General features: G+C 36.0%; 1 protein-coding gene across 3 annotated transcripts in view; it reads left to right on the top strand.

The window, feature by feature from the left end:
* The window catches only part of FCHSD2 (FCH and double SH3 domains 2), a 304207-nt gene that overhangs the window by 42928 nt on the left and 248143 nt on the right, over positions 1 to 13136 (top strand). For all 3 annotated transcript variants that reach the window (XM_034995346.1, XM_034995345.1, XM_034995343.1), the window contains exon 3: positions 8789 to 8834. In XM_034995346.1, the coding sequence (XP_034851237.1) occupies positions 8789 to 8834 (46 nt within the window). The remainder of the gene's footprint in view (positions 1 to 8788; positions 8835 to 13136) is intronic.

Genomic DNA, 13136 nt, shown 5'->3' with positions numbered 1-13136 from the left:
AATAAATACATTAAAAGAACACTCAGTAAACTAGGAATAAAAGGAAACTTCCTTAATATGATAAGGGGCACATACAAAAATGCTCAGTAACATACAGTTGACCCTTGGACAACATGGGTTTGAACCATGTGGGTCCAATTTTTTTTGATAAATATAGTCCAGTACTGTAAATTTATTTTCCTTATAATTTTCTTAATAACATTTTCTTTTATCCAGTTTAGTTTATTGTAAGAATACATATGTAATACGTATAACATGCAAAATATGTGTTAATTGGCTGTTATTGGTAAGGCTTCCTGTCAGTAGGAGGCTGTGAGTAGTTAAGGTTTTGGGGAGTCAACAAGACTGCTATTCTCTTGGCACTTAAACATTGTAACTCAATCTGTAACTGGTACTTGCTTCAATTAGTTTTAAAAATTATTATTTAAGTTTTTAAAATTCATTTAAAATATTTGGTTACATTTTTTTTTTAATTTAAAAAATTTTTTTTAAAAAGATTTTATTTATTTATTTGACAGAGAGACAGCGAGAGAGGGAACACAAGTAGGGGGAGGGGGAGAGGGAGAAGCAGGCTCTATGCGGAGCAGGGAGCCCGATGTGGGGCTTGATTCCAGGACCCTGGGATCATGACCTGAGCCGAAGGCAGATGCTTAACGACTGAGCCACCCAGGCACCCCTTGGTTACATTTTTTATCTGCTCCATGGCAGCATTTTTCTCATGAGTGTCCTTTGGCTACTGTTTTTCCTTTTTTAAGTTTTGCATTTATATATTCTATTCCTGCTTCTTTTTTGGGTTATTTATTTTTGAATGAAGAGAGTTCTTCCTGTACAGCGTTTTAGGATATCAGAAGTAGGTGTCTCAGGGTAGCTACTGTCTTCCAAATTTACAGTAATTTTCTTTATAACCAGGGTTGTGTATATGAATTTATTTCATTTCTCCTCCGCCAGAGAAGATTTGCTGTAGGACTGTTCATAGTGTAGGCTGTCTCACTATCTTTTTGCCACACCAGCAGCCTAATTTCTGCTAGTGTAGCTTGTTTGTGTGATTCCTAATTTAGTACTGTCTCCTCTACTTCTTCAAACTGTGAGCAGCAAAACTCCTTCCGCTAGCCCATGTCCCCTGTTTTTGTTGTTGCAAATGTGGTTTAAATTTTATACCTCAGGAAGTATACTTGAAGAAATGTACATACCTCCCCCCCTTGAGTTTTAGAGCCTCAGGCCTCATATTCACCCTCTTTCTCCAGCTTTGTATTTGCACTTATTTAACAAAGACTTTCTAGCATTTAGTATGTACCAAGTCTGTTCTGAGTGCTTTACAAATATGTACATTTCATCCTCATAATAATCCTATGAGGTAGGTGTTCTTTTTATAGGAAACCGAAGCACAGGCAGGAAAATAAATTTGCCTATTGTTGCCTAATTAATAAGAAATAAGAACACTTTCTACTTTTCATTTTATGATGATAGCATTTGTGAATCTTGGCATCATCCATTTATACCTTGTGCTCATGAATCCCTTGAGAGGAGAGTCCATGTCTCATCTTTATATTTCTTGTACCTGTTTAGCAGAATACCTGAAATTCAGAAGATACTCAGTGAATGTTGTTGGTGAATATTTTTATTAGGAGCCAAATAATTTCCTCTGTGCCAGACTTGTATAGTTTCAGTTCTTTATTCTACTTGCTTTGTTTAAAAAAATTTTTTTTGAGTGCATGCGCACAAGCAGGGGAGAGAGGTAGAGGGAGAGGGAGAAGCAGGCTCCCCGCTGAGCAGGGAGCCCGACATGGGGCTTGATCCCAGGACCCTGGGATCATGACCTGAACCAAAGGCAGAGGCTTAACTGACTGAGCCACCCAGGCGCCCCATAAAGGTTTTATTATGACAGAGTTGTCAACATGCTGATAATTTAAGTACTGGTTCCCTTACCCCAGTTTGCTGTCCATGCTAAAAAATTATTTTTATATCCTGATATTAGTTGCATTTACACAGTGTTATTTGTAAAATAACGGGGGTGAACTAATTCAGGATAATAAAAATGTGGTAGTCATTTTACAGTCCATTTGTTTTTATTGCTGAGTTTTATTCCATTTTAAGAATATATCACTTAAAAATTTTTTTTAATTTAAATTCCAGTTAGTTAACATACAGTGTAATATTAGTTTCAGGTGTACAATATAGTAATTCAACACTTCCATACAACACCTGGTGCTCATCACAAGTGCCTTCCTTAATCCCCATCACCTGTGTAACCCATCCCCCCCCACCTCCCCTCTGATAACCATCATTTTGTTCTCTACAGTTAAGTCTATTTCTTGGTTTACCTGTCTACTCTCTCTCACCTTTGCTCATTTGTTTTTGTTTCTTAAATTCCACATATGAGTGAAGTCATACGGTATTTGTCTTTCTCTGACTAACTTATTTCACTTAGCATAATACTCCTTCCTCCATCCATGTCATTGCAAATGGCAAGATTTTATTCTTTTTTTTGGCTGAGTAATATTCCATTATTTATATCTATATACACATACATAACACATCTTCTTTTTTTTTTTTTTTTTAAGATTTTATTTATTTGACAGAGACATAGCGAGAGAGGGAACACAAGCAGGGGGAGTAGGAGAGGGAGAAGCAGGCTTCCCCGCAGAGCAGGGAGCCCGATGCGGGGCTCGATCCCAGGACCCTGGGATCACGACCTGAGCCGAAGGCAGACACTTAACGACTGAGCCACCCAGGTGCCCCCATAACACATCTTCTTTATCCATTATCAGTTGATGGACACTTGGGCTGCTTCCATAGTTTGAGTATTGTGCCAGCATTCCTACTAACAGTGCAGGAGAGGTCCCCTAACTCCACATCCTTGTCAGCACCTGTTGTTTCTTGGGTTGTTCATTTTAGCTCTTTTGATAGGTGTGAGGTGATCTCTCATTGTAGTTTTGATTTGTATTTCCCTGATGATGAGTGATGTTGAGCATCTTTTCGTGTGTCTCTGTTGGCCATCTGTGTGTCTCTTTGAAAGGTTGTCTGTTCATGTCATCTGCCTATTTCTTAATTGGATTATTTGATTTTTGGGTGTTGAGTTTTAGAAGTTCTTTATATAGTTTGGATATATGTCGCTGTTTGTTGATCTATTATCCCACTGATGGACACCTGGACTGTTTCCTATTTTTGTCTGTGAATAAAGGTGCTATAAATATTTTTGTGTTTTTAGGGACATATGTTTTCATTTCTTTTGGTAAATGCCTACTTTTAAAATTGCTACATCAAGATAGATATGTGCTTAATTATATAAGAAATACTGTACTTTTTCCCAAAGTGGTTGTATTATTTTATATTCCCACCACTAACAGAGTTTCATTATCTGTATTCTCACTGATATTTATAGTTACCAGTCTTTTAAATTTTAGCCATTTAGTGTGTGTGTTTATTTTTAACATTCATCATTATAGTTATTGATATCCCATTTCCACTACCACCATTAATAATTTGAACATTTTTAGGTGTTCTTCTGATCCTGGTGATGAATTATGGAGTTAGGGAGTCCCCAAGACAGTTCTTTCACTTTTGATGCCAGCTGCAAGTTTGGAGGTCTCTAAGATCACCCTCACTTCTGAAATGACTTACAAGATCAGGGGTCCCCAGGACCACCCTTAGATTTGATAATTCATAGAAGGACTCACACAACTCACTGAAAGTTTACTGAAGGTTGTGTTTTTTTATAGTGAAAGGATGTAGTTTAAAATGAGCCAAGGGAAGAGGTGTGTTTGGCCACTTGGATATGATTGACTGCCCATGGGGCTGACCTTAATTTCCACTTCCTTCACAGGTTGAGTTCATACCACATGTCCCAGCCCCCCTCTTCTCCACACCACTCTCAATAAATCACATTGTTAGCATAGGCTTTCTGACAGGGCCTAAAGTCTCCAGGTAAATAAAAACACTATTATCAGTCATAACATTCCAGAGGTTTAGAGATTACTCCCCAGAAGCCAAGGGCAAAGGCCAGACCTCAGTCATAGTAGTGAGATCAGTCAACGCTCCCTGATCTCTTGGTCCCAGCTATGCTGATAACCTGTGAAGTCCACCTGTGGATCCCTGCCTCTTGCCCCCCTCCACATCCTCAAATAATTTTGTAAGCACCCAGTTCCTTGCATTCAATCACTTTGAATTGGAATGTACAGAGTAAAGAATTTGTTTCTGGCACTGAAAAAAAGAAAGAGGGAGAGAGAGAGAGAGAGAGAGAGAAAGACAGAGGGAGGAGGGAGGGAGGAAAGAAAAGAAAAAGAAAGAAAGACACCCAAATACACAAAAATTTAGTAACTGGAAAAGAGAACATTTTGATTCAAAGGGAAAAAGACCCCATCCCCCCCCCACCTCCACTCCAGCAACCCTCAGTTTGTTTTCTATAGTTAAGAGTCTCTAATGGTTTGCTTCCATCTCTGTTTTCATCTTTTATTTTTCTTCCCTTCCCCTATGTTCATCTGTTTTGTTTCTTAAATTCCACATGAGTGAAATTATATATTTGTTTTTCTGTGACTGACTTATTTCACTTAGCATAATACCCTTTAGTTCCATCCATGTTGCTGCAAATGGCAAGATTTAATTCTTTTTGATGGCTGAGTAATATTCCATTATGTATATACATATATGTATACACACACACATACATACACAGTACACACACATGCTTATATATGTGTGTGTATACACACACACAGACACACCCACACACATACCACATCTTTATCCATTCATCTGTCAATGGACATTTGGGGGCTTTCCATATATTGGCTCTTGTAGACATTGCTGCTCTAAACATTGGGGTGCATGTGGCCCTTTGAATCACTATGTTTGTATCCTTTGGATAAATACCTAGTAGTGCAATTGCTGGGTTGTAGGGTAGCTCTATTTTAGGTATAGTTCTTTTTTTTAAAGATTTTTATTTATTTATTCATGAGAGACAGAGAGAGAGAGAGAGAGAGGCAGAGGGAGAAGCAGAGGGAGAAGCAGGCTCCCAAGGAGCAGAGAGCCCGATGAGGGACTCGATCCCAGGACTCTGGGATCATGACCTGAGCCGAAGGCAGACGCTCAACCATCTGAGCCACCCAGGCGCCCTTAGGTATATTTCTGATTATGTTTCATTATCTCTCTGTTTACTCATGTTCCATTACCAAGCTGTCTTAAGTATTGTCACTTTTTAAATTAATTTTTATTATCTGATGAGAGTAGGTCTTTTTTAAATACTATTCTTTTTCAAAATGTTTATAACTATTCTTAAATGTTCATTTTTCCATATGAACTTTATAATCAACCTATCTAGTTAAAAGAAAAATATTTTTGAAATAATAGCAGACTTAACTCTCCAACCCTTAGCAGCCACTGATCTACTTTCTGTCTCTATAGGCTTGCCTATTCTGGGACATTGTATATGAATGGAGTCGTATAATATGTGGCCTTTTATGTGACTTCTTAGCACAGTGCTTTCCAGGTTCATCCATATTGTAATATGTGGCCTTTTATGTGACTTCTTAGCATAGTGCTTTCCAGGTTCATCCATATTGTATCATGTATCAGTATTTCATTCCTTTTTTGAATAATATTCCATCATATGAATATACCACATCTTTTTTATCTGATTATCAGTTGATGGACATTTGGGTTGTTTCCAGTTTTTGGCGATCATGAATAATGCTATGAACATTCATTTACAAGTTTTTGTATAGACATATGTTTTAAGTTTTCCTGGGTATATACCTAGGAATAGAACTTCTGGGTCATATGGTAACTCTATGTTTAACCTTTTGAGGAACTCTGACTATGATTTTCTGAAGCAGCTGCATCTTTTTACATTCCTACCAGTGTTGTATGAGAGTTCTCATTTCTCCATGTCCTTGCCATCACTTGTTCTTGTCCATCTGTTTAATTATAGCACCCATTAATATTTCTAAAGGTATTTATGAGAAACTGATGTTGAATTTTAACCAATGCTTTTTCATCTTATATGGAGATTATGAGAAGTTTTTTTTTGTTCTGCTCTCTTGACTGTGAATTATAATAAATAGATTTCTAATATTAATGATGTTGATTTTGACTAGTTGTCAACTTGGATTTGTTTTCTTTTGTTAGAAAATTACTTAGTAGACATGTAATTGTTTCATAACAACTAAAAATTCCACTGAGAACTTTAAAACTACTTAATATGCATGTTCAGAGTAAAAGAGTTCTGTTTTCCTGGTGACTTCACTTGAATATCCTTATTTCAAGATGAGTTACATCTAAGCTTTCATAGCTTAAATATTTTGCTTTCATGTTTTGTAAAATATTAAAAAATTCTGCCTCCTTCCAAATATGGGTAAGTTTTCAGATTTTTTTTTTTTTAAAGATTTTATTTATTTGAGAGAGAGACACAGTGAGAGAGGGAACACAAACAGGGGGAGTGGGAGAGGGAGAGGGAGAAGCAGGCTTCCTGCCGAGCAGGGAGCCCGATGCGGGGCTCGATCCCAGGACCCTGGGATCATGACCTGAGCAGAAGGCAGACGCTTAGCGACTGAGCCAGCCAGGTGCACCAAGTTTTCAGATTTTTTAATGGGGAAAGTAGAAGTTAGTTCATTTTAGTTTCTTTTGCCTGGGTATTTATGGTAGATGGGAAGATCACATATTTGGTAGTACTAGTCATAATTTCTGGTACAATTTTAGTAAAAAACATGGGTACATAAAAGGTGTATGCGTGTGTGTGTGTGTGTGCATTTATTTAAAAATGAAGGCTTAAATTTTTTTTAAAAATGGTAGGAATTCTTACTAAAATATCAGAAAATAATAGAAAGCAAATGAAGAAAGTTGAAAGCCTGTAATTCTGTTACCCAGAGAAAACTTAATTACTATTTTGATGTGTGTGTGTTATATAAAACAGTATATAAATGCATAGAGTGTATTTATATATGCGTATATAATGCATAGTTTATATGTTTTAAGGACAGTAGACTAATTGTATTTTAAAGGACTGTGTTAAATGCTTTAAAATGTGCAGTACCCCTAAGGAAAAGGGTCTTGCTGTACTTTATGTTTTCCATTTTTTTACTGTAGTAAAATATGTATGACATAAAATATACTGTGTTAGCCATTTTTAAGTGTACAGTTTAGTGGTATTAAGTACTTCATATTGTTCTGCAACTATCACCATCATCTATCTCCAGAACCCCTCATCTTGTAAAACTGAAACTATACTGGTTAAATAATGAGTCTTCTGATCCTCTCCTTCCAGCCCCTTGCAACCTCTGTTCTTTCCATCAATATGATTTTGACTACTCTAAGTACCTCATATAAATGGAATCCTAGAGTATTTGTCTTTTTGTGACTGACTTCATTCAGCATAATATCCTCAAGGTTCATCCTTGTTATAGCATATGTGTTGGTATTTCCTTACTTTTTAAGGCTAAATAACAGTTATTCACTCAAAACAAATGTAGTAAGATTTTAAATAGTAGTTTTTCTTATATAAGAAATGAATAGTCATGTTGGTAAAGTTTAAATAATTGTTAAAGTGGAAGCTTTGGCTTAAATTGTCTTTTTTTTTTTTTCCAATCCCACCCTTTTCTTTATATTTTTCACATTTTATTCTGATATTTCTGCCTTAGTGAAATGCTTTTAAGAGTACAGATGCCTGGCTCCTAATAGAAAAGTCTTAAGCTAAATTGTCAATATTACCAAATTTCATTGACTACTTTGCCTATGGTTTATAAGGTGTACTGTTATTTCATGTACTGTTAAGGTAGAAGAAAATACTGCTAATCGTTATTAAAAGATGAATCCCAGTATCATAAATGTTAAAATGTGAAAAGTGTTAGCGTAGAATCTATAAAATATAATACATGTATGGAAAGGGTGCACCCATCATACCACATTTAGTGGCCTTGTACTTTGTTTTGTAACTCTTGTTACAAAGGACTGGAATGAAGGAATTGATTTGACTATTTTTCATGTTGCTAAGCTGATCAAAATTTGATTTTCTTCTTTTTTAAAAGTTTTATTCATTTTAGAGAGAGAGTGAGAGAAAGAGAGCGTGTGGTGGGGGCAGTGGGAGAGACAGTCTGAAGCAGACTGTGCACTGAGCGTGGAGTCCCATGTGGGGCTCGATCTCATGACCCTGAAATCGCCACCTTAGCCAAAACCAATAGTCAGACATGTAACTGACTGTGCCACTCAGACACCCCTGACTTTTTTAAATAAAGATTTTATTTTTAAGTAATCTACACCCAACGTGGGGCTCGAACTTACAACCCCGAGATCAAGAGTTACATGCTTTACCATTTGAGCCAGCCAGGTGCCCCCCAAATTTAATTTTAACTTTGTTTTCTATAGTTCCCTCTACATTGGTTAAGTTCAATGAACATTTTTAGTGCCTACTATGCATTAGCCACTGTCATAAAAGTAGTTAACATATATAGTTTTACTGTGTGCTAGACAGTGTTATGAGCACTTACTATATTTTAATTAAGTAAATTTTACACTATCTCTATGGTGTGGATACTGTTACTATCCCATTTTGAGGCACAGAGAAGTCAAGTGACTTGACCAAGGTCATACAGCTAGTACATGGTGGAGGCAGGATTTGAATGTTTGATTTGATTTTCTGACTCCAGAGATTTTTGTCAGCAGTACCTAGGAACATAAATGAATAAAATATTGTCCTTTCCCTGAACACAGTTTACCAGGTAGTATCTGAGGGTGGTTGATAAATTTACATAAAATTATTGTTATACTTCTAGTAATGAATTTTTATTTGTGTTTTTAGGACATTCAGTCAGAAGAAGGCTGCCATTGAAAGAGAGTATGCACAGGTAAGCTTGGAAATTGAGGTGACCATTCTAGGTATACCTCTTCTTTGGCTTAAAGGCAGATATGGTTGTTGGAGAGAAACTTTGTTATCCCGGCATCCTGTTTTTCTTTTTAATTCTGGCTATCTCACTTTGATCTTCCTTTTACTCCATTTGAATCTCTAGATGAGGAGGTAAGTTGCTCCTTACTACACTGAAGGTTACGAACCTTTGGAGAGAAGATAATATTTATAGAATTTGTAAAGTATTTACAAGTGTAAATAAGGCATACATTTTATAAGTATATATACTTGACCCTTGAACAACATGGTTTTGAACTGCATGGTTCTGCCTATATATGGGGTTCCCCCCCCCCCCCAGTAAATTTATGTACAGTTTTGTAAGTGTATTTCTTCTTCCTCAGTTTTCTTACTAACATTTTCTTCAGGGGTTACTTTTTTGTAAAAATACAATATATAATACATATACAGAATATGTGTTAATTGACTGCTTATATTATCAGTAAGTCTTCTGGTCAGCAGTAGGCTTTTAGTAATTAAATTTTTAGGGAGTCAAAGTTATATGTGGATTTCTGACTACATTGGGGGTTGGCACCCTTAATCCCCGCATTGTTCAAGGGTCAGCTGTATATTCATTCTCTTATATATCCTATTCTCTGCAGTCTTATAGAAGGTTAATTTTATTTTATCCAGTTAGGCATTGATTTCTATTTAGGTCCCTGTTGATAGAGAATGATGTTCTTTCAATGGATGGTGTAATGCTATTTCTAGGGAAATTTAAGCATTTCCTTCCTTTATTTTAATTCAAATCTTATTTGCCCCCAGATAACTAAATGTGCCAAGAAAAAATTATGTTGGTAAATAATTTTGTAGATATGTTAAGAATTAATAACTACCTTTCCTTGTATAAAAACAGTTTGACATGATTTGGAAATTTTGGCCCTTGTAAGCAATTACTTTCTATGTGGAATAGCATTCTAAAATTGATGTCCTCCCACTCCCAAAATTATAAATGTCAGGTTTTGATTTTAGTTTTATTCTGATTTCACTGTAGTTAACAAGGTAACTATTTTATTTGGTAATCTTAGAAGATAATTATCTATTTCTTGAAAGCTGGATAGACTCATTAATTAGTTAATTCAGTCATTAGTTATTGAGTGCTTATTTATCAGGTACTTTACATAATGAATTAGTGTCAGTTCTAATAATTAGTGTTGAACCTTATTGTATGCAAATATAATGATAGCTAAAATTTATTGAATCCGTGTACTAGGGATTTTGCTGATTATTTTACATAAATTATCTGATGTAATCCTCTCAATAAACCTGTGAAATAGGGCAGTTATTACGCCTTTTACAGATATGTTTCCACTGGGACCAAAGTATATGATCTCTTAAAATTTATATGAAGTGAAAATTTTTGTATGATAAATTTGTCTGGAACATGATTTAAAGTTCTAATAATCAAATAGGACAGGCTCATGATTAAAAATACAAGACAGTACATTAAATTGCATGAAGATTAGCAGTCCTTTGTCCCAACAGCAGTCAGTATCCTCAGAGAAAAGATTAAAAGTAGATGACTATTTTGGTTCTCCTGGTGATCATTTCCATATCTTTAAATAATGTGCTTATAACTGATTCATGATTTGTCAACTCTAGACATTATTGCTGGATTATTTTTTATAATAAATAAGAAATTAGCTTCCTAAGTCATTCCTTTTGGCCTACTCTTTCCAATGTAATTTGGCACTATTTTAGTACCTTTGTTATTTTTCTAACTCTAAATGGTATGGACTTTTATCTCTTGTTCTATTAAGTGCATATATATATATATGTTTTTATGTGTGTTTATAACATGTATTTATGTTATTTGTATGTAGATATATGTATTTTTGTGTATATATGTATGTATGTAGTACAGTGGAATTGCATCTACAGAGCAATCTAATTTATTCTTGAAAAATTTTTTTAAGTGTCTTTTAAGTAAATTATACCTGGTTTTGTTTATACAATTCTATATAATAATGTATAAACTGTATAAGATACCTAATGTATATTTTAAAATTTCATAGAATAATAATATTCAGAAATTAAAGTGTTCCACTGTCTCTCTGCTTGGGACAAGTGAGCACATTTATGGAGAGTCAGTGTGCAGATTCTTCTTGTTATTTGTCATATTTACTTTTTAGGTGATTTTTCTCAGTTCTTCTTACTCTTCAGTATTTTTCCAATTAATTTTTCAATTTATTTCTTGATGATATAGATGAAGTATCTACACTCTTTTCTTTTTTTTTTTTTAAAGATTTTATTTATTTGACAGAGAGAGACACAGCAAGAGAGGGAACACAAGCAGGGGGAGTGGGAGAGGGAGAAGCAGGCTCCCCGCAGAGCAGGGAGCCCGATGCGGGACTTGATCCCAGGACTCTGGGATCATGACCTGAGCTGAAGGCAGTCGCTTAACCAACTGAGCCACCCAGGCGCCCTACACTCTTTTCTTAAGTGTTTTTACATCTTATCAATAGTAGAGAAACCCCTCAAATGACTAACATTCTAGCTGTGGTTTTTGCTAGTATGTGCTAATTTAAAGATTTTTTTTTTTTTTTATTCATGAGAGACAGAGCAAGAGAGAAAGGCAGAGGGAGAAGCAGGCTCCCAAGGAGCAGGGAGCCCGATGCGGGACTCGATCCCAGGACCCTGAGATCATGACCTGAGCCGAAGGCAGACGCTTAACCATCTGAGCCACCCAGGCGCCCTGTATGTGCTAATTATGTCAGGTTTATTACTTGCATTTGCTGTCTGAGGGACATACACTCATTGGTGATGGGATGTGGTCAGAGAGGACAGCTGGACTGTTTACATTATTTCTTTTTTTTTCTTTCTCTGGCTCAGTATAGGGGTGAAATTTTGGGGGGTAGATTTTAAAAATTGAAATACGGGTGCCTGGCTGGCTTAGTTGGTAGAGCATGCAACTTGATCTTGAGGTCATGAATTCAAACCCCACATTGTGTGTTGAGGTTAAAGGAAAAAGATTTAGAAATTGAAATACAGCATATATACAGTAAGATGGACAAATCTTGAGTATACTGTTTGATAAATTTTTATGAAGTGAACACAGTCCTGTAGCTACTATTCAGATTAAGATGTAGAACATTACCAGGGTCCAAGAAGCAGTCATTACTCCTACCTTCCAGTGGTAACCAGTACACAGATTCTTATCAGAATAGTTACCTTTGGATTGTTTACTGTTTTTGAATTTAAATTAAATGGTATCATGTACTGTGTACTCTGATTTCTTTCATTCACCATTAAGTTTTGAGTTTCATATATGTTGTTGTGTGTAGGAGTAGCTTACTCTTTTTCATTATAATATCCACTGAATGACTATATCACAATTTGTTTTCCAGTTTACTGATGATTAAAATTTGAGTTGCTTCCAGTTTTGGATGATTTTGACTGTTGCTTCTAAGGAAAACTGTTGTACATGTTTTTTGGTGGACATATGGATGCATTTCTGTTAGGTAAACACCTGGGAGTAGAACTGCTGGGTCACCGGGTATATATGTATGTTAGCACTTTAATAGTTACAACTGGTTTTCCAAAGTGATTATACCAGTTTACATGATGCTCAGCAGCAATGTATGAGAGTTATAGTTGCTCCACATCTTTGCCAACACTTGGTATTGTCTAAAATTAAAAAGTGACATTCTGATGAATGTATAGTAATATCCTATTTTCTTTTTAATAAGCTGTTTAAAAATTGATATATAACATGTGTATAGAAAAGTGTATAGATCCTAGGTACAGCTCCATGAATTTTCAAAGTGAACACACCCATATAACTAGTACCCAGGTCAAGAAACAGAACATTAACACCACCCCAAAAATCCCTCTTGTGCCCTCCCCCTTTACTGCTCTCACTCTTACACAAGTATTCACTATACTGACTTTTTTCTTTTTTTAAAAGATTTTATTTATTTATTTGACAGAGAGAGACACAGCGAGAGCAGGAACACAAGCAGGGGGAGTGGGAGAGGGAGAAGCAGGCCTCCCGCTGAGCAGGGAGCCCGATGTGGGACTCGATCCCAGGACACTGGGATCATGACCTGAGCCGAAGGCAGACGCTTGACGACTGAGCCACCCAGGCACCCTATACTGACTTTTTTCTTAAACAGCCTTCGGGGTGCCTGGCTGGCTCAGATGGTAGAACTTGCAACTCCAGATCTCAGGGTTGTGAGTTTGAGCCCCACGTTGGGTGTAAAGATTACTTAAAAATAAAATCTTAAAAAAACAAAAACAAAAACCC

Source organism: Mirounga leonina, unplaced genomic scaffold (genome assembly GCF_011800145.1).
Source record: "Mirounga leonina isolate KUSES-001 unplaced genomic scaffold, KU_Mleo_1.0 Mir_92, whole genome shotgun sequence".
In the NCBI taxonomy this organism is placed as follows: Eukaryota; Metazoa; Chordata; class Mammalia; order Carnivora; family Phocidae; genus Mirounga; species Mirounga leonina.
Note: the sequence above shows the minus strand (reverse complement) of the source record. Positions and strands in the feature narration are given on the sequence as shown.